At 33.9% G+C, this 23019-nt stretch overlaps 2 protein-coding genes across 4 annotated transcripts; one reads left to right on the forward strand and one right to left on the reverse strand.

Annotated features, from left to right (window-relative positions):
- The first annotated feature begins 1504 nt into the window (after positions 1-1504).
- LOC107913904 (uncharacterized) lies at positions 1505-8752 on the forward strand. The gene is made up of 3 exons (XM_016842573.2): positions 1505-2276; positions 7921-8106; positions 8204-8752. Exons 1-3 carry the CDS (start codon positions 1959-1961, stop codon positions 8483-8485), a joined length of 786 nt encoding a protein of 261 aa, XP_016698062.1. The 5' UTR covers positions 1505-1958; the 3' UTR covers positions 8486-8752.
- An 8127-nt stretch (positions 8753-16879) lies between these two features.
- LOC107913905 (ras-related protein Rab7) lies at positions 16880-19460 on the reverse strand. 3 transcript variants are annotated; one of them, NM_001327092.1, is made up of 7 exons: positions 19232-19363; positions 19104-19130; positions 18907-19006; positions 18453-18599; positions 18294-18374; positions 18027-18172; positions 16882-17254 (listed from the first exon to the last, which is right to left on the reverse strand). In NM_001327092.1, the coding sequence occupies exons 1-7, from the start codon at positions 19282-19284 to the stop codon at positions 17185-17187; spliced, it is 624 nt and encodes a 207-aa protein (NP_001314021.1). In that variant the 5' UTR covers positions 19285-19363; the 3' UTR covers positions 16882-17184. The 3 variants fall into 3 exon arrangements, 2 of the variants coding, with proteins under 2 accessions (XP_040957820.1, NP_001314021.1); XR_005919154.1 differs by adding an exon at positions 17665-17766 and having other exon boundaries at positions 17148-17254; positions 18294-18599; positions 19232-19460; XM_041101886.1 differs by having other exon boundaries at positions 16880-17254; positions 18294-18599; positions 19232-19458.
- Between the last annotated feature and the right edge of the window lie 3559 nt (positions 19461-23019).

Below are 23019 nucleotides of genomic sequence, written 5' to 3' on the forward strand. Positions count from 1 at the left end.
ACTTCATTTATGAATTTCATAATAATAGAAATACATGTTTAGAACTACCCATAGTCCCTCCCCAACCCATAAATAGGAGGATAATGTGCTTCAACGTACTTAAACCCACGTCCTCTTACATTGGCAACAATGCATATGTCAATCAAATTAAGACTAAATTGACCTATTAAAATACAATAAATCTCTCTATTTTTTTAATAATTATTTTTAGATACAAGAAAAAAAAAGTAAAATATTATTTTGAATACAATAAAATATACATTAAAAAGTAAAATAAGACTTTCTTAGTAGGCTAATGCTTCTTTATCAAAACAATGCATATTTCTTCGGATTTGTGGTGCTAAAGTAAAGCAATAAATTTAATTAATACAGCCACTATACCAGAAATAATAAGGGTAAATATACATTTTGGTACTTAAAATTGGCTTTACTTATTTTTTTGTCCAACTGAGTACCTAAACTTGGCCTCAATGTTCAATTTGGTACCTAAACTTTTTTTGGTCCAATTAGGTACCCAAAATTGTTCAAATTAGTACTTGAATTTGGCTTCATAATTCAAATTGGTTCAAAAAGGTCATTTACCATAAGTACTAACTTGGACCAAAAAACCAAGTTTAGGTACCAATTTGAACCAAGAAGCCAAGTTTAAATACCTAATTGGATCAAAATAAACTTTAAGTACCAAATTGAATGTTAAAGCCAAGTTCAAGTACCTAATTGGATTGAAAAAACCTTAGGTACCAATTTGAACTTTGAAGGCAAGTTTACATACCAAAATGTATATTTACCCAAATAATACAAAGAATTAATAAATTAATATAATTTGGCAGAAGAAACGACGACAAGAAAAGGTGGTTGAGTGAAGGAATCCAATCAAAATTAGGTACTAGTTCAATACTTTTAATAATATATAAATATTACCAAAATTTTATTTAATCTGATTTTTCCAAAATATAGAAAAATAATTAGCTGCCGACACTTATATTCCCGAACCTACCACTCAGTGCGAGGAGCCAGCTATGGTCCCAAACCTCTTCTCTATGTTACATCATCTCACTTTTTTAAAAAAAAAAATTTTAAATAAAAATATATATGATATAAAACATGCCCTATTTAAAAAAGTCAAAACAAATATAATAATTATAGACTAAAAAAACGATATGATATATCTAAATATAATTAATATAAATAATTTATTTTATTAATTTATATGAGTAATATAAAATATAATACACTAATTATAAAATTATTTTTGGTCAATAAAATTATAAATTTTATTGAATTATTTATTAGAAAATGTGTTTGATTTTTTAAATAATTTTTTTATGCAAAATGAAATGTTTATTTAAATATAAATTAAAATACTAGAACTTTGAATATAAATTAAAGATTAAATGTTTATTTAATACAAATTAGAAGAAAATGACTTATTTAAGTGTAATAAAAATTTTAAAATATGATACTTTGTCTATTTAATATAAAAATTCATGGACTTTTTTAAAATTAGAAAAAAAAAAACCAGTTGTCTTTCTTTTGGATTACTTTACTCTATCCGTATGCAACAATAAAAAGACAGACAAAGAGTGAAACAGAGAGTTAGTGAACTCAATTGCTGCCTCTTTCACCTTTATATTATCTGTAATGTTTTTCTTTTCCTTCTTCAGTTATTAATTTGTATCATCTCTTTTCCTTGCTTGCTTAAAGTTTTTGGCAAGAATTCCATGAATTTTCTTTGTATTGGGTACTAAATTCTCTGTTTTTAGTGCTCTGCTCTGCATGCTTTAGTTGTTTTCTTAGAGTTTTGGAGTGCACCCCAAGCAGAAAAGATGCTGTGAACGAAGTCGGAATCGGATATCACAAGCCTTGCTCCATCATCACCGTCGAGGTCTCCCAAACGTCCCGTATACTATGTTCAGAGTCCATCACGAGACTCTCATGATGGAGACAAGTCATCCACCATGCAACCGAGTCCCATGGAGTCACCTTCACACCCTTCCTCCGTTGGCCGCCATTCCAGGAACTCTTCGGCTAGTCGGTTTTCGGGGATATTCCGCTCGTCCTCCGGTAGGAAAGGGGGGAGGAAGAGGAATGATAAAGGGTGGCCTGAGTGTGGGGTAATTATGGAAGAAGGGCCCTATGATGAGTTCGAGGATAAGGCTTTCACTAGGCGTTGCCAGGCCTTGATTGCTCTTTTCACTTTTGTGGTATTGTTTACTGTGTTTTGCTTGATTATTTGGGGTGCCAGCAGGCCTTACAAAGCTGAAATCCTGGTCAAGGTATGCTAATTTTATCCATTTCTTCATTTTCTAATCATACTTATGTTAAAATATCAGAAAAAGTGAGAATATTTATACTCTCTAACACGTTTAGGTCTGTTTGGTTGAGAGGAAAAAATGAAAAGAGTTAACGAAAAGTGGAAAGAAAATAAATCAAAATCTCCAAGTTCATTACTGTTGACAGTAACCTTAGAGCTGTTAACATTAATGGGAGACAACATTAATGGCAAACAATACAAAGTGGTGCAAGTTTAGTACCCTAAAGTTGACTTTGAAAAAGTGGCATGGGATAAATTTTTTTTTGGTCCTTGAGATAATGGGCTATTTATTGTTTGGTCCTTAAACCTCAATTATAAATAGGCCTTCTCATTTCTCATTTCAATTCATCCCAACCAATCTTTCTCTCTTAGTTTTCTCTCTTCTCCCATTTGAGAATTCTTAAGGAATCCTATTTGTTTGTAATATTTTGGAGATAGTAAAGTTATCATCTGGTGTTAGTGCCCGAGGACGTAGGTATAATTTACCGAACCTCGTTAAAACTCTTATGTTCTTTTTGTCCTATTTTTCTTTCAATATTTAAGGGTATAATAGTAGTATTTAATTGTGCTATTAAATTACGTTAGAAGGAATATTCTGACTAAGGAAATACTTGGTATTTAAGAGATCCTTGTGATCCACCTCTCTTCCCTGGGAATTAAACTTTGTGTGATTTTTTAGTACAATAATTTACACGCTTCCGACCCTATTGGAACAACAAGTGGTATCAGAGCCGAAGGTTAATCGTAGTATGCTCTGTGGTTGCAGTTTGAACTGATCTTCCACATCAGAAAAGATTTCCTTAGGTATATTGAAATATTATGGAGAAAACAGTCGGTGTAGGAGCTTCAACATCGTCCATGTGGACAAGACCGACAATTGCAAATGCAAGATTGGCCGTGGAGATCTTTGATGGCACGGGCCATTTTGGTATGTGGCAAAGTGAGGTTCTAGATGCCCTTTTTCAGCAGGGTCTAGACATTGCCATTGATGAAGAGAAACCAGATGATGTACAGGAGAAAGATTGGAAGGCGATCAATCGGTTGGCATGTGGCACAATTCGATCATGCCTTTCTCGAGAGCAGAGGTATGCTTTTTCAAAGGAGACTTCTGCAAATAAGTTGTGGGTGGCACTTGAAGAAATTTTTTTGAAGAAAAACAGTCAAAATAAGCTCCACTTGAAGAAAAGACTGTTTCGCTTCACATACGTCCCAAGTACCACAATGAATGATCACATCACCAAATTTAATCAGTTAGTCACTGATTTGCTGAATATGGATGAGACATTCAAAGATGAAGATTTGGCTTTGATGCTGTTGGGGTCACTTCCTGAGGAGTTTGAGTTCCTAGAAACTACTCTACTTCATGGCAGGAGTGATATATCTCTGAGCGAAGTCTGTGCGGCCTTATACAGTTATGAACAGAGAAAGAAGGACAAACAGAAAAACTCAATCAGAGATACAGAAGCTTTAGTAGTCCGAGGTCGTTCATACACTCGAAAGAAAACTCAAAAGGGGAGATCAAAGTCAAAGTCCAGACTCGGGAAAGATGAATGTGCTTTTTGTCATGAGAAAGGCCACTGGAAGAAAAATTGTCCAAAGCTGAAGAATAAGGGAAAAGCTGCTGTAGATGCTTGTGTTGCTAAGCATGATACTAGTGACTCTGAACTATACTAGTTGCATCATCATCGTCGTTCCATTCAGATGAGTGGATATTGGATTCGGGTTGTACCTATCATATGTCCCCTAACCGGGAGTGGTTCTCTGATTTAGTAGAACTAAATGGAGGAGTTGTTTATATGGGCAATGACAATGCCTGTAAAACTGTTGGGATAGGTTCAATCCAATTAAAGAATAAAGATGGATCAACCAGAGTTCTGACTGATGTTCGGTACGTGCCCAGTTTGAAGAAAAATCTCATCTCATTGGGAGCCTTGGAATCCAATGGTTCAGTTGTTACTATGAGAGATGGGGTTTTGAAAGTGACATCTGGCGCACTTGTGATATTGAAGGGCATCAGGAAAAATAACTTGTATTACTACCAAGGTAGTACAGTTATTGGAGCAGTCGCTGCAGCTTCCAGTAATAAAGACTTGGACTCAATGCAGTTGTGGCATATGAAGTTGGGACATGCCAGCGAAAAATCCTTGCAAATTCTGGCAAAGCAAGGATTATTGAAAGGTGCAAAGGCTTGCAAATTAAAATTTTGCGAGCATTGTGTTCTGGGAAAGCAAAAGAGAGTGAAATTCGGTACTGCTATCCATAATACAAAAGGTATTTTGGAATATGTTCACTCAGATGTGTGGGGGCCTTCCAAGACACCTTCATTGGGAGGAAAACACTACTTTGTTACTTTTGTTGATGACTTTTCCAGAAGAGTTTGGGTGTATACCATGAGAACTAAGGATGAAGTGCTTAGAGTTTTTCTTAAATGGAAAACTATGATCGAAAACCAGACTGGCAAGAAAATCAAGCGGCTTAGGACGGACAATGGAGGGGAATATAAAAGTGATCCGTTCTTCGATGTGTGCCAAGAGTATGGTATTGTTCGACACTTCACAGTTAGGGATACACCACAGCAGAATGGATTGGCAGAGCGTATGAATCGAACATTGCTGGAGAAAGTTCGATGTATGTTGTCCAATGCTGGGTTGGGCAAGCAATTTTGGGCTGAGGCTGTGACATACGCTGGCCATCTTGTTAATCGTTTGCCATCATCTGCATTAGAAAGAAAAACTCCTATGGAGGTATGGTCTGGAAAACCGGCTACAGATTATGATTCCTTACATGTGTTTGGAACCACTGCATATTACCATGTGAAGGAGTCAAAGTTAGATCCGAGGGCAAAGAAAGCTCTCTTTATGGGAATCACTTCTGGAGTGAAGGGATTTCGTCTTTGGTGCTTAAGCACAAAGAAAATGATCTGTAGCAGAGATGTTACCTTTGATGAATCTGCCACATTGAAAAAGGTAGCAGATAAAGATATTCAGACGAGCAATACTCCACAGCAGGTGGAGTGTACTCCAAAATAGGTGGAGTTTGAGCAGATGGGGATTTGCCCAGTTAATAAGTCTAATTCTCCAGCCACAATGGAGGAATTAGAGGTTGAAGAGGTTCTGACCCAAGAACCATTAAGTACACCAGAACCAGTTGCAGTTGCAAGGCCACGGAGAGAAATTCGTAAACCTGCTCGATTTACTGATATGGTGGCCTACGCCCTTCCCGTTGTTGATGATATTCCTATCACTTATCAAGAAGCAATGCAAAGCTTAGAAAGTGATAAATGGAAAAGCGCCATGGATGAAGAAATGCAGTCTCTCCGGAAGAACAATACTTGGGAGTTGGCGCAATTACCGAAAGGTAAAAGGGCAATCGGATGCAAGTGGGTATTCGCAAAGAAAGATGGATCTCCTAGCAAGAAGGATATTCACTACAAGGCAAGATTGGTAGCTAAAGGCTACGCTCAGAAGGAGGGAATTGACTACAATGATGTATTTTCCCCTGTTGTGAAGCATTCCTCCATTAGAATTTTGTTGGCCTTGGTAGCACAGTTGAATTTGGAGCTAGCTCAACTTGATGTTAAGACGGCTTTCTTGCATGGTGAGTTAGAAGAGGAGATCTATATGACTCAGCCAGAAGGATACACAGATGCTGGTGGTAGAAATTGGGTTTGTAAGCTTAACAAATCGCTATATGGATTGAAGCAATCCCCGAGGCAGTGGTACAAACGATTTGATAGCTTTATGAGAAGGCAGAAGTACACAAGAAGCAAATATGACAATTGTGTATATTTGCAGAAGCTGCATGACGGATCTTTCATTTATCTACTCTTGTATGTTGATGATATGTTAATCGCTTCGAAGAGCCAAAATGAGATAGATAAGCTGAAGGCTCAGTTGAATCAAGAGTTCGAGATGAAAGATCTAGGTAAGGCCAAGAAGATTCTCGGCATGGAGATAAGTAGAGATAGACCGAGAGGCAAGCTTTGTTTAAATCAGAAGCAATATCTGAAAAAGGTATTACAATGTTTTGGTGTAAATGAAAACACAAAACATGTAAGTACCCCACTTGCTTCTCATTTGAAATTTAGTGCTCAATTATCTCCGAAGACTGAAGATGAAAGAGAATATATGGCGAAAGTCCCATATGCTAATGCAGTTGGGAGTTTGATGTATGCGATGGTGTGTACGAGGCCTGACATTTCACAAGCTGTTGGAGTTGTGAGCAGGTATATGCATGATCCTGGAAAAGGACATTGGCAAGCTGTGAAATGGATTCTACGGTATCTTCGAAAAACCGTAGATGTTGGTTTAATTTTTGAACAGGATGAAGCACTTGGTCAGTTTGTAGTTGGATATGTTGATTCCGACTTTGCTGGTGATTTAGATAAACGTCGTTCAACTACGGGGTATCTGTTTACTCTTGCGAAAGCCCCAGTGAGTTGGAAGTCTACCTTACAGTCTACAGTAGCTGTGTCTACTACAGAGGCAGAATATATGGCAGTTACAGAAGCTGTTAAGGAGGCTATTTGGCTTAATGGATTGTTGAAAGACTTAGGAGTTGTTCAAAGTCACATAAGTTTATATTGTGACAGTCAGAGCGCTATTCATTTAGCGAAAAATCAAGTCTATCATTCAAGAACCAAGCATATCGACGTAAGATATCACTTTGTGCGGGAAGTCTTTGAAAAAGGAAAAATTCTACTTCAGAAGATTCTGACAGCAGATAATTCCGCAGATATGATGACCAAGGTGGTAACAACAATCAAGTTTAATCATTGTTTGAACTTGATTAACATCCTGAGAATTTGAGCACCTTCAGGTGTATGGCGCTCGAAAGTGCATTTGTAGGCACTACAAAAGATAGCTTTATCGAATTTGGGGAGTTGAAAGAAGTGTGTGAAGATGTGATTATCCTAATCAAATCTTCAAGGTGGAGATTGTTAACATTAATGGGAGACAACATTAATGGCAAACAATACAAAGTGGTGCAAGTTTAGCACCCTAAAGTTGACTTTGAAAAAGTGGCATGGGATAATTTTTTTTTTGGTCCTTGAGATAATGGGCTATTTATTGTTTGGTCCTTAAACCTCAACTATAAATAGGCCTTCTCATTTCTCATTTCAATTCATCCCAACCAATCTTTCTCTCTTAGTTTTCTCTCTTCTCCCATTTGAGAATTCTTAAGGAATTCTATTTGTTTGTAATATTTTGGAGATAGTAAAGTTATCATCTGGTGTTAGTGCCCGAGGACGTAGGTATAATTTACCGAACCTCGTTAAAACTCTTATGTTCTTTTGTCCTATTTTTCTTTCAATATTTGAGGGTATAATAGTAGTATTTAATTGTGCTATTAAATTACGTTAGAAGGAATATTCTGACTAAGGAAATACTTGGTATTTAAGAGATCCTTGTGATCCACCTCTCTTCCCTGGTAATTGAACTTTGTGTGATTTTTTAGTACAATAATTTACACGCTTCCGACCCTATTGGAACAACAAGAGCCGCAGAAACCATGAGTTGCTCCACTCATATGCAAATGCAATATGCATATTTTATCACTTGTTTTATATGTTAGAGTTGATTTGATGAAGAATGTGAGTCTCGCAGAGCTTTGCAGTGCACAACTTCTATATCGGGGAAGGTTCAGATTTCTCAGGGGTACCAACAAAATTGCTGACTGTCAATGGCACCTTGAAGCTGAGTGTATACAACCCTGCTACAATATTTGGTATTCATGTTACTTCCAATCCCGTCAATCTCGTATACTCAGAAATTCCCGTTGCAACCGGTCAGGTACGATTTCGTGTTGACGATTCATTGAAATCCCGATCATGTTTGGTTATAAACTTGTGATGCAATAAAGTGAATGTCTTAACTAAATCTTTTGCAGCTGAAGAAATATTATCAGCCAAGGAAGAGCCGTAGGACTGTATCAGTGGTGTTGGAAGGGAAAAAAGTGCCACTTTATGGGGCTGGATCAACCTTAACATTTACACAAAATGGTGCTGCTGAAATTCCATTGGTGCTGAAGTTTGAAGTCCAGTCGAGGGGAAATGTGGTCGGGAAACTTGTGAGAACGAAGCACCGGAAACAAATTTCTTGCCCTTTGGTCATTGATTCTACAAAGACCAAGCTCATTAAATTTAAGAAAACCACATGCACATATCACTGAGTCGTTTAAAGGGGGATGATGGTTTGCAGTCTCTTTGCTACCACTCATCATTAAATCTCCAAAGGTGTTCCATGGCCTCCTCTTTTTCTATCTATCTTGTTGGAAGGTTGTAAATGTTTATTGTTTTGGGTTAATATTGTGAGTTATATTCATGGAAATAAAACAAATGTATAGATGATATAAGAGGTTCTTTGTGGATGAGTTGCTTAGGAATGTCATACCATAGCAGTAATAAAGAGAGTTACAATGTTGTTCTATTCCTCCCAATAGCCTGTGTTATTCGATCTTTTTTACTTATTGTTTGTACTTATTCACGAAAAGAGACCAAGTACAGCATTCCAAAGGTCAGACAACAAGGGAGCCAATCTCAAACAAAAGGAAACAAGGAGCGCATCGACCCAAAGTCAAGCCTACATCAAGGAGGCCAAGGGGCTGCAATATCCCTCGGTTTGCACTTCTTTTAGCATTGATGTATGTACTATTGGTGGAACAAAAAAACTTGGTTTACATCCGTATAAAATACATTTTTGTTCTAACTTTTGAAATAGAATCTGGATAGAATTAAGAGAGTTTGCAAAACAAATCCAAAGCGCAAGTGAGTTAGAAATAAGTAAAGAGAGAATTGGCACACGGTATTTGTTACCACAGTTCGGGTTCCTCTCAGCTAGAGAATGATTTTATTCACCAATTGTTTAGATCACCAATTGTTCGGATCACCTATTAGCTTAAGCCCAATCTACACTTACACAAAGAAAAAATTCTAGCTCCAATACCGACCCCAATTGTACAAATCACTCTCCCCAAAGACCTCACTTTACATAATTTCTTTCCATAACAAATCTCTACACAATGGCGTGTTAGAGATGCCCCACACGACTGAAGTAGAATATTGATCGATAGCCTATTTATAGGCTCTCTAATGTGATCAACAATAATGTTTTGATAAGCTTTAAACTCCTATTTAAAAATTAAAATGATCCCATTAATTATCTTGAGTATTTATTAAGCAAAAGTCTTCATAAATCAGTTTTTCAACAGCTCTAAAACTCTCTAGAATAAATATGATACTTATCTCTAAAAAATAACACTTCAATCACCAAGGGACAAAATACTTTCAAGCTTATCAAACCACTTCAAAGTATTCAATTGAGAAACTTAGTATCCAAGTCAACCCATGCTTCTGTTTTGTCAAATATGTCACACTCAGGTAGACCGAATTCAGCTTAACCAAGATCTATACAAGACCCAACACGATGGCCCAAGCAGTAAAATAGGTTCATTAGAACAAAACATGGAACAAGCAACGACAACTCCCCCAACAATCTCCCTTTTGACATTTTTGACAAAATCTTATAACAAATTGTTAGCCTTCATAACAAAATGTGAAAATAAAGAGAACTCAATTGAAACCCATCTAAGAGTATGCATCACCAATTGTCTTGCTTAAGCTCTCCCTATTACCATGCATCATCAAATCATCACTATGCACTATGCACTATGCACCATAAGGCAATTTGCTACTGCCACAATCTCCCATTTTTGGAAAAGATGCCAAAGAGGGTTCTTTTCACTTTATGATCTTCTCTAAAACATTTCAGTAAAGTGCATTTGTAACACCCTTTATCCAACTCGATCATTAGGTCCAAGTTATGGGATGTTATAGTTGTTGTCGAAGTAACTACTATCAAATTCACAACAAATCATCATTTCACATAATCATTCATGATCGTTCATGCAATAAAAAACAAAACAATATTAAATATCATGAACATTCTTTCCCGGGTCTTATACAAACATACGAATGCTTTAAAAATAACCCGAGATCAATAGGGATATTTTTACAACGTTTTTAAAATTTCATATCAAGTACACCATAAATAAATCAATCAAATATTCAATCATATCATAGTTACCTATATATTATGATACACAATTAAATTCAAGTCTTAATCGAGCTTATGAAATCTCTTTTGTTGAACCGAGCTCGAAATAGGATCAAATTGTAAACTTTCAAAAATTTTGGAAAGGTATGGATACCCATAATAGGTACCGATACTATTTTTAACTTTGAAGTTTTGAGAAATTGATAAAAAAAATGACAAGTATGGATACTTGTTCTAAAGTATTGATACACTATGTAAAGTATTGATACTTTATTATGGTATTGATATCGTTTTAAGGTTTGATGTTTTGAAAATTCAATAAAATTTTTGAAGTATTGATACCCAACCCCATGGCATTGATACCTCCTATTAAGTTTGCAAAAAATCTTCATTTTGGTGTCTATTTCATGCCAACAAACAACTTATACAACTAGTGCATAAATGCACACTTATACCTGCGCCAAACTGATCCAAAACATACCAACTCAAGCATACAATCATTCATAACCCATCCAACTTAACAATTTAACCAATTTGGCATCCAATTTATCATACCAACATACAAACTTAACTTTCAAAATCATACCATTTAACCATTCAAACTCATCACATTGAACTTACCATTCCACATTCAAATTTACCACTTATATACCACATTCATAGCTTAACTTATAACCAAACATAGACACATACATAACATTCCCTAATTCAAATATTAATCAAATTCAAACCAACTATTGTTCATAGTAAATATATATATTAACACCTAAGTACATGTCACATAACCAATTTAAAACGATCAAAAGACTACCGAGTCAGAGCTGGATAATGTGAGCTTTTGGATGATCCGCAAGACGTGTTCTACAAGTAGACAATCTACAAAAAGAGGAAAGACAACGGGGTGAGCATTTCAAATGCTTAGTAAATCCATATGAAATTTACTTAACTTACCTTGACATTTCAATAATTTAAGTAACTAAACATGTTTGAATTAAGCATGATAATCCTTTGCATCTTATACTTTCATGTGCATTTCAACAAAACTCTTCAAATAGGTTAGTTCAACTACATGTCATGAATTTATAATACATTCAAATAATACATAACATTTCATCTAATAACGACTAAGTCATATTCATCTTATAACACATAATTTCATTTATATACATTCATTTCAACCATTCTGTTTCCATTTAGTACCGATCTCATTTCCTTTTTTTTATCTCGAAGAACCCTAGTAAATTGAGCTCGGATCCACGAGACTAATTTTGTTCACATAAGCTGATATATTCAGGCTGTTAACACTAGCTTCATATCAGGGTTGCTAACACTAGCTTAGTACGGTGCTACTAACACTAGCTTCAGAGAGTCCGTAACAAATGGTAGATCTCAAGTCATTGTATTAATCCCAGATCAAACACCTGTTTTACTTTTCGGGATCGTAATGGCTTACCATTCATATCCTAATTGTTTATTAAGTTCACACAGGCAATATTACAATATTCAAATCATTTCAATCCCTGTAATGTCATCATTTATATGTCATCCAATCATATAAACATTTCATATCCATTCATTATCTCGTATTTGTTTGTGTCATATTTTATTCTTTACGGTTTAGTCCATTCGATGCCAAAAGTCATTATTTTCATATCAATTTAACAAACAAACAAAATAATACAATAAAAATAAAATAATAATTAACTTAGTAAGTTTCATATGAACTTACCTGATAAGAACAACAACAAACAAGACATCGAGGACTAATCTGTAATTTTACCTTTTCCTTGATTATTCTTTGGTTGATTCAATTCCCGTTCTATAATAATTTATTCCAATTTATCAATTCCAAACATCTTATAACAGCCTATTATAAACATGTATTAGTTCAATTTCATTTTTCAAATTCCTCTAAATTTTTGCATTTTAGTCAATTTAGTCCTTAAAATAGAAATTATCATATCATTCAAGTTTGAGCTTCGATTTTAAAACTGATCTCAATTTCATCCTTATACATCCCTACATTATCTAAAATTATAAAAAATTTACATAAATTTTGAAATTTATGCACTTTAGTCCCTATGTTCAAAAACTAGCAATTTAACTTTACAAACTAGTCTTTTTTATATATATCTAAGCTTAAAATCTAAAAAATTAACACCAATTTCATCAAGTGTTTAATAATAAGAAATTTTGAAAACTTTAACAGTTTTGCAAAATAGTATATGAGTTAGCAAAATCAAGCTCACAGGATCTCAAAAACATAATAATTATAAGAAACGGGATTGAAAATGCTTACTAATTGAAGAACCAAATAGTGAAAGTTTCAAACCCTAATATTCTTCCTTTGCTTTGTGAAAAGATAAAATGAATGAAAATAAATTGTTTTATTTCAATTTTAACTTATATACTTTAGTTAACCTTTAATTAATTATAATTTACTTAATTAAAATTTGATTAATTAAACATGAATCGAATTAACAAAGTTAGTAGAGGCCATATATCATCCACCACCGATTGGCATTTTAAAGAAGGTCCAATTGCTTAATTGGTCCTTAAAGTAATTAAAAATTCATAGGGATTAAATTTTATCACTTTTACAATTTAATCCTTGTACCTTAATTAAATATCTGATTGACAATTAATGGACCAAACTTTAATTAAACTTTATACTTACCTCATAAATATTAAATAATAATATTTACGGACTCGAACATCAAAAATGAGATTTCAAAACCACTATTTTCGGATTTAAAAGGCGAGCACTGAAATGAGAAAGGCTTGTAGACTCGTGATGTTGAATGACACATTCGAAAACTAAAGCGCACACTAAAAAATGCTTCGAAAGGTGTCAGTAGGTGCGCGGAGCCGAAGCCCTGCATGTTCGCCTGCTGGGCCCTGTGTTCGCCCACTTCAGAGTCTTCGCCTTTAGATAACAAAAAGTGTTCGCCCAGGTTGCCAAACTACGACGAGATTTTTGCCACTAAAAAACGAGTTGTTATAGCATAAACATCCAATAAACTAGTAGGGATTAAGAATAAAACCAAGTGCAACAACAACCAACTTCAAGTTTGAAAACAATATATGCACAAAGTGACTGCATAAAAAATCTGGAACTGATCAGTAAGAGCAACGATCAAAAACCAAATTAGTATCATATTTTGTTGATATCATCTTCTCTCCGTGCCAGTTCATAATCTTACTCTATTTTCAAACGAGTCTCTCGATCAATATGTTTGTTCATCCCATTGTCCATCAAGCGTACACACATTCTTAAAATTAATTTCAAGAGATATAGAGCATGACAAATAAGTTGAACATAAATCATATAGTATCTAACAAAAACAACATTAAGTTGCATAAAGAGATCACCATATAAAGAATAAATCAACATCTACCATTTGCTTTGCCAGGTTGACTCCTTTGACAAAGCATAAACCAACAGCTATCAATATTACCCATGTCAATTTAATACAATTTTTGTCATATTTCCTTAGCCCTACAACATCGACTACAAGAGACTCCTCATCTAAATTTTTTATTGGACTTTATTCAACACTAGAATTCCTTTTTGTTGCTTTCTTCACTCTCACCATACTTGTCAAATTGTTTTCATAAATTTATCACATCATACAAAACATAACTTTCAATATGAGAAAGGCTTGTAGACTCGTGATGTTGAATGACACATTCGAAAACTAAAGCGCACACTAAAAAATGCTTCGAAAGGTGTCAGTAGGTGCGCGGAGCCGAAGCCCTGCATGTTCGCCTGCTGGGCCCTCTGTTCGCCCACTTCAGAGTCTTCGCCTTTAGATAACAAAAAGTGTTCGCCCAGGTTGCCAAACTACGACGAGATTTTTGCCACTAAAAAACGAGTTGTTATAGCATAAACATCCAATAAACTAGTAGGGATTAAGAATAAAACCAAGTGCAACAACAACCAACTTCAAGTTTGAAAACAATATATGCACAAAGTGACTGCATAAAAAATCTGGAACTGATTAGTAAGAGCAACGATCAAAAACCAAATTAGTATCATATTTTGTTGATATCATCTTCTCTCCGTGCCAGTTCATAATCTTACTCTATTTTCAAACGAGTCTCCCGATCAATATGTTTGTTCATCCCATTGTCCATCAAGCGTACACACATTCTTAAAATTAATTTCAAGAGATATAGAGCATGACAAATAAGTTGAACATAAATCATATAGTATCTAACAAAAACAACATTAAGTTGCATAAAGAGATCACCATATAAAGAATAAATCAACATCTACCATTTGCTTTGCCAGGTTGACTCCTTTGACAAAGCATAAACCAACAGCTATCAATATTACCCATGTCAATTTAATACAATTTTTGTCATATTTCCTTAGCCCTACAACATCGACTACAAGAGACTCCTCATCTAAATTTTTTATTGGACTTTATTCAACACTAGAATTCCTTTTTGTTGCTTTCTTCACCCTCACCATACTTGTCAAATTGTTTTCATAAATTTATCACATCATACAAAACATAACTTTCAATATGGTGTGCCCTCAAAATCTACTCCCAAGTCATTAAGTGTAGCACCACGTTTTCGCCCAAGCCTACAAAGCATCGATAAACTTCATTTATGCAAACTGAACTTTGGATTGTTTTCAAATAACTCTAGGACCTTGCTCTGGTACCAATTGGAAGATCTCTCGATTTGCACTTCGTTCCAGCATTGATGTATGTACTATTGGTGGAACAACAAAACTTGGTTTACAACCATTCAAAAAATAGTTTCGTTCTAACTTTTGTTGGAATAAAATTTGGATAGAATTAAGAGAGTTTGTAAAATAAATCCAAAACGTAAGTGGGTAAAAGGGATAGGTAAAAAGAGAATCGACACACGATATTTTGTTAACGCAGTTTGGATTTCCCAATCCTCTATCTGCGAAGCCTCACTCAAATAATGATTTTATTCACCAATTGTTTGGATCACCTATTGGCTTAATCCCAATCTATCCCTACACAAAAGTAATTGCAACCTTAATACCAATCCTAATTGTACAAATCACTCTCCCCCAAATACCTCACTTTACATAATTTTCCTCCATAACAAATCCCTACACGAGGGCATGTTGGAGACACTCCACACAGTTGAAGTAGAATGTCGATCAACCACCTATTTATAGGCTTTCCAATGTGATCAGAAATAGTATTTTGATAGGCTTTAAACTCTTATTTAAAAATTAAAATTATCTTATCAATTATTTTGAGTATTTATCAAGTAAAAGTCTTCATAAATTAGTCTTTCAACAACTCAAAAACTCTCTTGAATAAATATGATATTTATCTATAAAAAATAGCACTTCAATCACCAAAAGATACAAGAAATTCAAGCTTATCAAACCACCTCAAAGTATTTGATTGGGAGACTTAGTATCCAAGTTGACCCATACTTCTATTTTATCAAATATGCCACACTCAAGTGGACTGAATTCAATTTAACCGAAACTTGTACAAGGCCCAACACGATGGCTCGAGCAGTAAAACAAGTTCGTTATAGCAGAACATGGAACGGGAAACAATAACTTCTCCAACAGAGGCACCATAACCACAACACTGGTAGGGCAAATAGATAGATACCTACACGTCTCAAACCATGTTGCAGAGAGGGAGGTATTCATCAGCCCAAACAAACATCCAAGCCATCGATAACAACACTACCAAAGTTGCTCATCAGCCCAAACAAACATCCAAGCCATAGGTAACAACACTACCAAAGTTGCTCATCAGCCAAACCATTCGTTTATGCAGAAATCCGCTTGCCAAAGAGGGTTACAGTCATACTTAAACTTTGCCCTTTAAGGAAAAAATAGAGTTAATATATACGAAGGCACTTGAACTTGACAACTTGTACCCATTTGGTACCTATTTTTTTTCTTTTGGGACTTAATTGGTACCGTAAGCTAACTTAGTATTTTTTTAGGTGTTTGACTAACACCATTAAAATATATTTACATGGCATTAACGTCCAGGTCAGCATCACATCAGTTTTTTTAACAATGTTTGTCAAATACCTAAAAATAGTACCAAATTGACTTACACCATTCAAGCTTAAAAACCAAATAAATACAGATTATCAAATTTAAGTACCTCCGTATATATTAACTTAAACAAAATAAAATATTAAGTGCATACAGGTTGGAATCCTACATAAATGCATTTCTGTCCGACATGTAGCCCAATTTGTGTATCACTTATTATGAAGGGACCCCCACCAGTGTCCAATCTCGGAGCCACTTGAATTCATTTTTGACTGACAAAACTAACCAAACCAAACCGTAATAAAGTCGACCTGTTCATTCCTTTAGCTCAGCCCAGGCTTCAATTTGACACCTGACATGGCAGTAGCTCACAACGGATTGAAAAGTTGCACCAAATTCAACTATTTTTAGCGATGGAAGTGTAAGTAATTTGCCCATCAAGATTATCCATCATCAGTACGATACATGATGGAAAACATAAAAAGGGAATACAACAGAAGCTCCATATTTTATTATTACAGAATATGAGTGATCACAGCGTAGTAAGTAGGAGGCATGGTACAATTACTTTTAAACATGAATTTTTTTAGTTGGAAGTTGAATGAAAAATCAACAAGAGGAGGATCAACCCAACTTTACTTTTCTAACCAATTTATGATACAAAAATCCAAGTCTTATGTCATCACTAGTTTATTACTAATAGTCAGAGCCTGCAATATTAACTGATAGAAATGCGAAATCTTTGGCAGCTGTTTTTGCAACTCTGACAAAACAAGATCCATCCAATGACTCATTTAACATTCGCAGCCTGTAGATCTCTGTGGCCGTCCTCCACTAGCAACATCAATGGTTTCGGGAAGGTAGCTTTCAATTCACCATCAGAGAACACAAGTAGTGAACAAAACCAATTAGCAAAGACTGGTAACCCAATGTAATTTGTACATTCATAAGGCTTTCTATAAACCATCAATAGCATCATACACATACATATGGAAATTATATTTTATACATGTGAAACAATTCATTAAATATACAGACAGACTGAAACATTAGGGATAAAGCAAATTTTATGAGAAATTCATTGTCTATTAGAAAAAGTCCTATATCCTGCAGATTAGCTTTTGAACTGTATAAGGCTCAACTGGTTTTTTAACTTTAACAAGAACCCATGGTCCACCTAATAGAAGATGCTAAAAGAATCTAATGCACATAAAACAAAGATCCCCAAGGAAGAATTCCAGTAACAAAGCAGTTCAAAATTGGAATTACATTACCCCAACAACACGTCAGTTTTGACTCCACTGTGGTGAGTATGCATCCCCGCCACACTTGAAGCCATTCACCAAACAGGCCCATAATGGTGTGTGGATAGTTCACCGCTCAAAATAAACCCACAAAACAAGTAAACAAGTTCCTAAGAAATTTCTTAATATGAGGAGCATTCAGTTGCTGTTTAAGAAATAAGCTGTTCCGTCATAGAAAGTTCAGACACATCTCCTAACATCAATTAACTACCTTTGTTATGTTGTACTTTAATATTTTATTTATTTATTTGAAGACTGATGCATCGGTGTTAACAGTTTATTAGGCATCACCTGCTTCTTTTAAGAACATGTTGATTTAAGCAAATACTTACATTTCTTCTTCAGGCTCATTCTTGAGAGCATTTCTGGCTATGCACTCAAAAGCAGCATCGACATTGAATCCTTCTTTTGCAGAGGTCTCAAAGTAAGGTATGTTTCCTTTTGAAGCACACCATGCCTTTGCTTTCTTCTCAGAAACCTAAACCAGAGAGATATAACCTCATAAATACACCATCAAGAAACCCATTTGAACTCCCATATGATACTATAAAACACTAAGAAAATCGTAAGCAAACATGGAAGGGATAAAGGCATCTTACCACGCGACTGTTACCACCGTCAACATCAACCTTGTTTCCCAACACAACAAATGGAAAGTTTTCAGGGTCAGACGGACTCGCCTGAACACTCAACCAAAAGATAACATTAGTCATTCTTCCAATTAAGGTGCTACATGTGTCATAGTATAGAAACACTACCTGAATCAGAAACTCTTCTCGCCAGTTGTTAAGATTATCAAAGGACTTCATGACATTAACATCATGCACAAGTACACAGCAATCAGCACCCCGATAGAAAGCCACACCTAAACTTTGAAACCTTTCCTGCCCAGCAGTATCCCATATCTATGCAAGCAAGCAAAAGAAAATCAGTATCAACACTAAGAACTGTAATTAAAATTTATTTATCTCTATTTCTCAACCAAAATGAAAATCTTCGCAGAGTACAGAAAAAACTGAGCTCGGTTTCTACAGTTGACGATAGCCACTCAAGGATTGAAAAATCAGACAATATATTAAACTGAAACAAATGCTAAAATTCACATTGCATTATCATCATTAGGCACAAGAGAAACCAAATTCTATTGCAAACAGTTGCATATAAAAATCAAGAAATAAAAATGTACTGTTTAAGAAATGACCATATTTTTACCTGCAATGTAAACAATCTATCATCAAACTGAACCTCTTTTGTCAAAAAATCGGCTCCAATCGTAGCTTTGTACTGATTACTGAACTTACGATTAACATACCTAATTTCAATAAAATTAAAAACTAAAACATCAGAACCAGCATATGCAAAATTGAAGAATTAAATAAAATTTAAAGGATTTCAGATTCAAAGCTTACTGATTCATGAGAGATGTTTTCCCAACCCTAAAAACAAAAATCAAAAGAAAATGCATGATTAAATTGAAAACGCACCGAAATTTTTAAAAAAATCTTCAAATTCAAATAGGTAAAAAGAAAAAGATTACCCGCTATCACCGAGAATTATAACCTTTAACAGCATACGCCGACGAGAAGCCATGGGATCGGATTTGAGATTTTTATTATTTTTTAGCGATTGCTGGAAAATTGTGAGATTTTATATGATCTTTGGTCAGAGAATAGAAAGATTATAAAAGAAAACTTTGTGGCTGTTAATTTAATTTGATGTGTTCTTTTCAGAAAACGAAATGGATAGTTTTCAGCAAACGGGAAGACTGTTGTTCAAATTCCAAAACTGCCCATATTTATAAATCGAATTTACATCCTCTTTTTGGCTTTAGCCGTTAAGTAATGGTAATCAGTTTCAAATTTCAATTTTTATTGCGGTATCTAGAAAAAGGATATTACCTGTTCTCTTTGACTTTTGGATCGCCTTATGGTTGGCCAAGTTTTGCCTTTAAAGTAAATGGACATGGATTGATTTAACTTTTAACTAATACTAACTTACGGAAAATTTGTTTTGTTTATATTAGATGGTTGTTTAAATTGGTAGTAAACTGTTTTAAGGGAGTCTTAGAGATTGAATTATAAATTTTTATTATATTAATTTGTGATTTTTTAAATTTTGAAGGGGTTACAAGGTAATTTTACCATTTGAGGAAGGGGACAAAGTCTTTGTCAACCCTGTAAGTGAAAAAATTTATTATATTGTATATCAGTCTAAGGGTAAACTACAAAAGTAGTTACTTTTATTTGCCTCATATTATATTTTAGTCACTTATGTTTGAAATGTTACGTTTTAGTCATTTAAGTTATCGTTTTGATACGAAGTAGTCACTCTACCGTTAGGCCCCGTTACCTCCCTAACGGCAATCCTACGCGGTAGTCCAAATAGGTTTTAAATGCCAACTTGGATGAGAATAATATTTTCAATCAAAATGGAAAAGAAAACTAAAACAAAAAAGGGGACGAATGGTTTTTCTTTTCCAGCTCAATGTGTAATTAGTTAAAACTTTTCAATTAATTAAATTTATTTAATTAAAAACCCATTCTCGTCTCAGTTGGACATCCAAGTTGGCATTTAAAACCCATTTGAACTGTCACGTAGGATTGTCCTTAGGGAGACAACGTAACTTAACAGCAGAGTGACCACTTCGTAACAAAATGGTAACGTAACATTTCAAACATAAGTGACTAAAATGTAATCTAAAGCAAACAAAAGCAACTATTTTTATAGTTTACCCTAAGACTAATTAGGAAATAGTTTGTCTTGCATATATAAGTTGGATTAACTCCTAAGATAGAAACATAGATATAGTATTCTAGACTAATAGTACATTGGACTAGTCCTTGGATGAATTGATCCTAGATTTGTTTGTGTATTAATTTACTTGTGTTGACTCAACTTAATTTTAAGTACATGAATGGTTATGTATGTATAACTTGTATATTTCGATGTAATGAAAATTTATGTGTCTTGAAGTAGTAAGCAAAAGTTTGGCATATTTGATCTATGACTTTGCATTACATAGTTTCACATATAGATAGTAGAATCATAGCTCAATAAAAAGCAAATTATATCCTCTAGTTAGCATTTTATGGTTTATGAAAATGAACATGACCACAAGCTATTTGTTTAGGATAAATAATTTAATCATTATCGATGCATATAATGATTGTTTTCATCATAGTAGATGCAATAGAAACCTTAAGATAAAAGTGACAACTTAGGTGAATAGATTAAACCTCACATGATCATGAATATCATATGAAGGTAATATGGATATAACAATGTCATTAGATCAAATCTTAATAGCACATGTAGCTTTTGTAATGATATATAATAAGGAGTTTAGCCATGTTATTTATAGTGGTTTGACTCCATAATTAAATAATTATGTAATTCATAAACGAAGAGTCAAAACTTAATTACGTGTTATTTTTGCCCTAATTATATATGTACAATCGATCATTCTGCTAGTTCATTACAACTCTATATGAATTGCATGTAAAACTCAGAACTAGTGGATAAACCAAATAGAGAAATAGATTGCATGAGTTACTAATAATAATAATTGCGTTTTCTCAAAATAACAAGAGATGAGCTAAGGTTAATTTAGATTTTTTTAAATTATCATTTAACTGGAGGAATAAATTAAATAATCGAGTATAAAGTGAAAATTAAATTAATTGTTTATTAAAGTTAACTTTACTTGGTTTCTATAATTAAATAAATTTACACATAAATTCTAAAACGATAAAACTAATGCTTTTGACGAAAATAGAATTAAGTGGTGTACACTATCTAATTATATTAATTAATTTTAATTTTGAATATCTTTTTTAATTAGTTATTGAAATTACTTTTTTATCCAAATCAAAATAAAGTAGCTCAATTAAAAGTAGTGGATTGCTTGCTACTCAAGCGAGGGAAAATCTTCCATAGGGGTTACTTAGCCCTAAGTAATCGGTTTACCACTCCCTTGAGCCTCCTTTATAAGACTGAAGCTCCTTTAGTTTCATTGTTTTATGACTTTCAATTTAAATTAGACTATTGCATATTTTTCCTCTATGGTTAGTTATATTAGCTATTAAAATAGTTTGGGACTACTCTGAAAAAAATTAATGATAATTTATTTGAGTTTTTTTTTACTTAAATAATTTTTATTTTTCTTGACTTTTGATTTTTTTTTAAATTTGAGTGAAATTACATATAACAATTATAATTTAAGATTTAATTAATTTTAGGATGTTTTGTTAGTTTCTATAGAGAATTATACAACTCTTTTTAGGGTCATCTTGGATTTATCTTAAAATTGTGTTTTTAGAGTAGAGCCCACTCTTCAAGTGTTGATGAGTTCAATAACAACAAAAAAATTTATTAAAAAAATTTCATTAATTGGAAAATTGAAGTCTGATTAAAATTATATTTTAAAAAATTAAAATTAATTTCCAACAATTGTCACATCGCATGGTGGATTTTTTTTCATTTGAGCTTAAATCCTATTTCAATGGTTCATCCACCAAGATAGCCACCACGATTCTCATAATCCCTCCCCATTTTACATAATTCAGATTCTCAAAGTCAATTTGAATAGAGCTGTGGCAACATGAAACCAATGGCAATAGGAATTGCATTCACAGTAGAAATCATTTGGATTGGTAGATTTGTTACCTGAATCCAGAATTCAATATCTTCAAGTGTGGCTCCAATTGGCATTCTTTGAGAAGGAGGCTTCTGCTTGTCAGCTTGAGCTTTGTCTGAAAAAAAACAAGAAAATGTTTGTTTTCAATTCACTGGGTCCCTACAAAAATAGATTAAGGAAATGATTAAATCAATGGCGTGCCCAAAACTTAATCTCCGTGTTAAATTATTTTATTGGTAAAAAGGTACATATCATAAGCTGAGGCATCCTTCATTCGCCTTCTCTGGCAACCAGATCCACATGATGCCTTTGACACTTACCAACAACATGGCTTTGGTCCATTGAAGCCACATTCGATTATATTTCCCTCTACTGTAAAGCACAACCCCAGACAATGCAAAAGCTCGTAATAATTTCAACAACATGCGCATTAATTAGAAAAGAGAAGTATCGGCGGTGCAATACTATATTATATTATACTTTTTACAGAAAAATCGAATGTTAAAATAATATTGTTGAAAATTATAACCGCAAATTCAAAAAAAATTATCTTCATTAAATATAATTTGAACACGGAGAATAATTTTAAAAAGTATCAATGTCGAAAGTAGTTATTGTTTTTTTTTTTTTTGCATAATTTTACTTCAAATGATTCACACATTGTAATTACGTACAAAGAGACTCAAATT

The sequence above is a fragment of the Gossypium hirsutum genome, chromosome D10, assembly GCF_007990345.1.
Source record: "Gossypium hirsutum isolate 1008001.06 chromosome D10, Gossypium_hirsutum_v2.1, whole genome shotgun sequence".
Taxonomy (NCBI): Eukaryota; Viridiplantae; Streptophyta; class Magnoliopsida; order Malvales; family Malvaceae; genus Gossypium; species Gossypium hirsutum.

Bases quoted from the DNA above. Each gene is read 5' to 3' on its own strand.
- LOC107913904 (XM_016842573.2), top strand. From the start codon at position 1,959: ATGCAACCGAGTCCCATGGAGTCACCTTCACACCCTTCCTCCGTTGGC. The intron at 2,277-7,920 runs GTATGCTAATTT...TGAGTCTCGCAG, and splicing joins AAGCTGAAATCCTGGTCAAG to AGCTTTGCAGTGCACAACTT. The intron at 8,107-8,203 runs GTACGATTTCGT...AATCTTTTGCAG, and splicing joins TTCCCGTTGCAACCGGTCAG to CTGAAGAAATATTATCAGCC.
- LOC107913905 (XM_041101886.1), bottom strand. From the start codon at position 19,284: ATGGCTTCTCGTCGGCGTATGCTGTTAAAGGTTATAATTCTCGGTGAT. The intron at 19,131-19,231 runs GTAATCTTTTTC...TTTTGTTTTTAG, and splicing joins ATAATTCTCGGTGATAGCGG to GGTTGGGAAAACATCTCTCA. The intron at 19,007-19,103 runs GTAAGCTTTGAA...TATTGAAATTAG, and splicing joins AAAACATCTCTCATGAATCA to GTATGTTAATCGTAAGTTCA.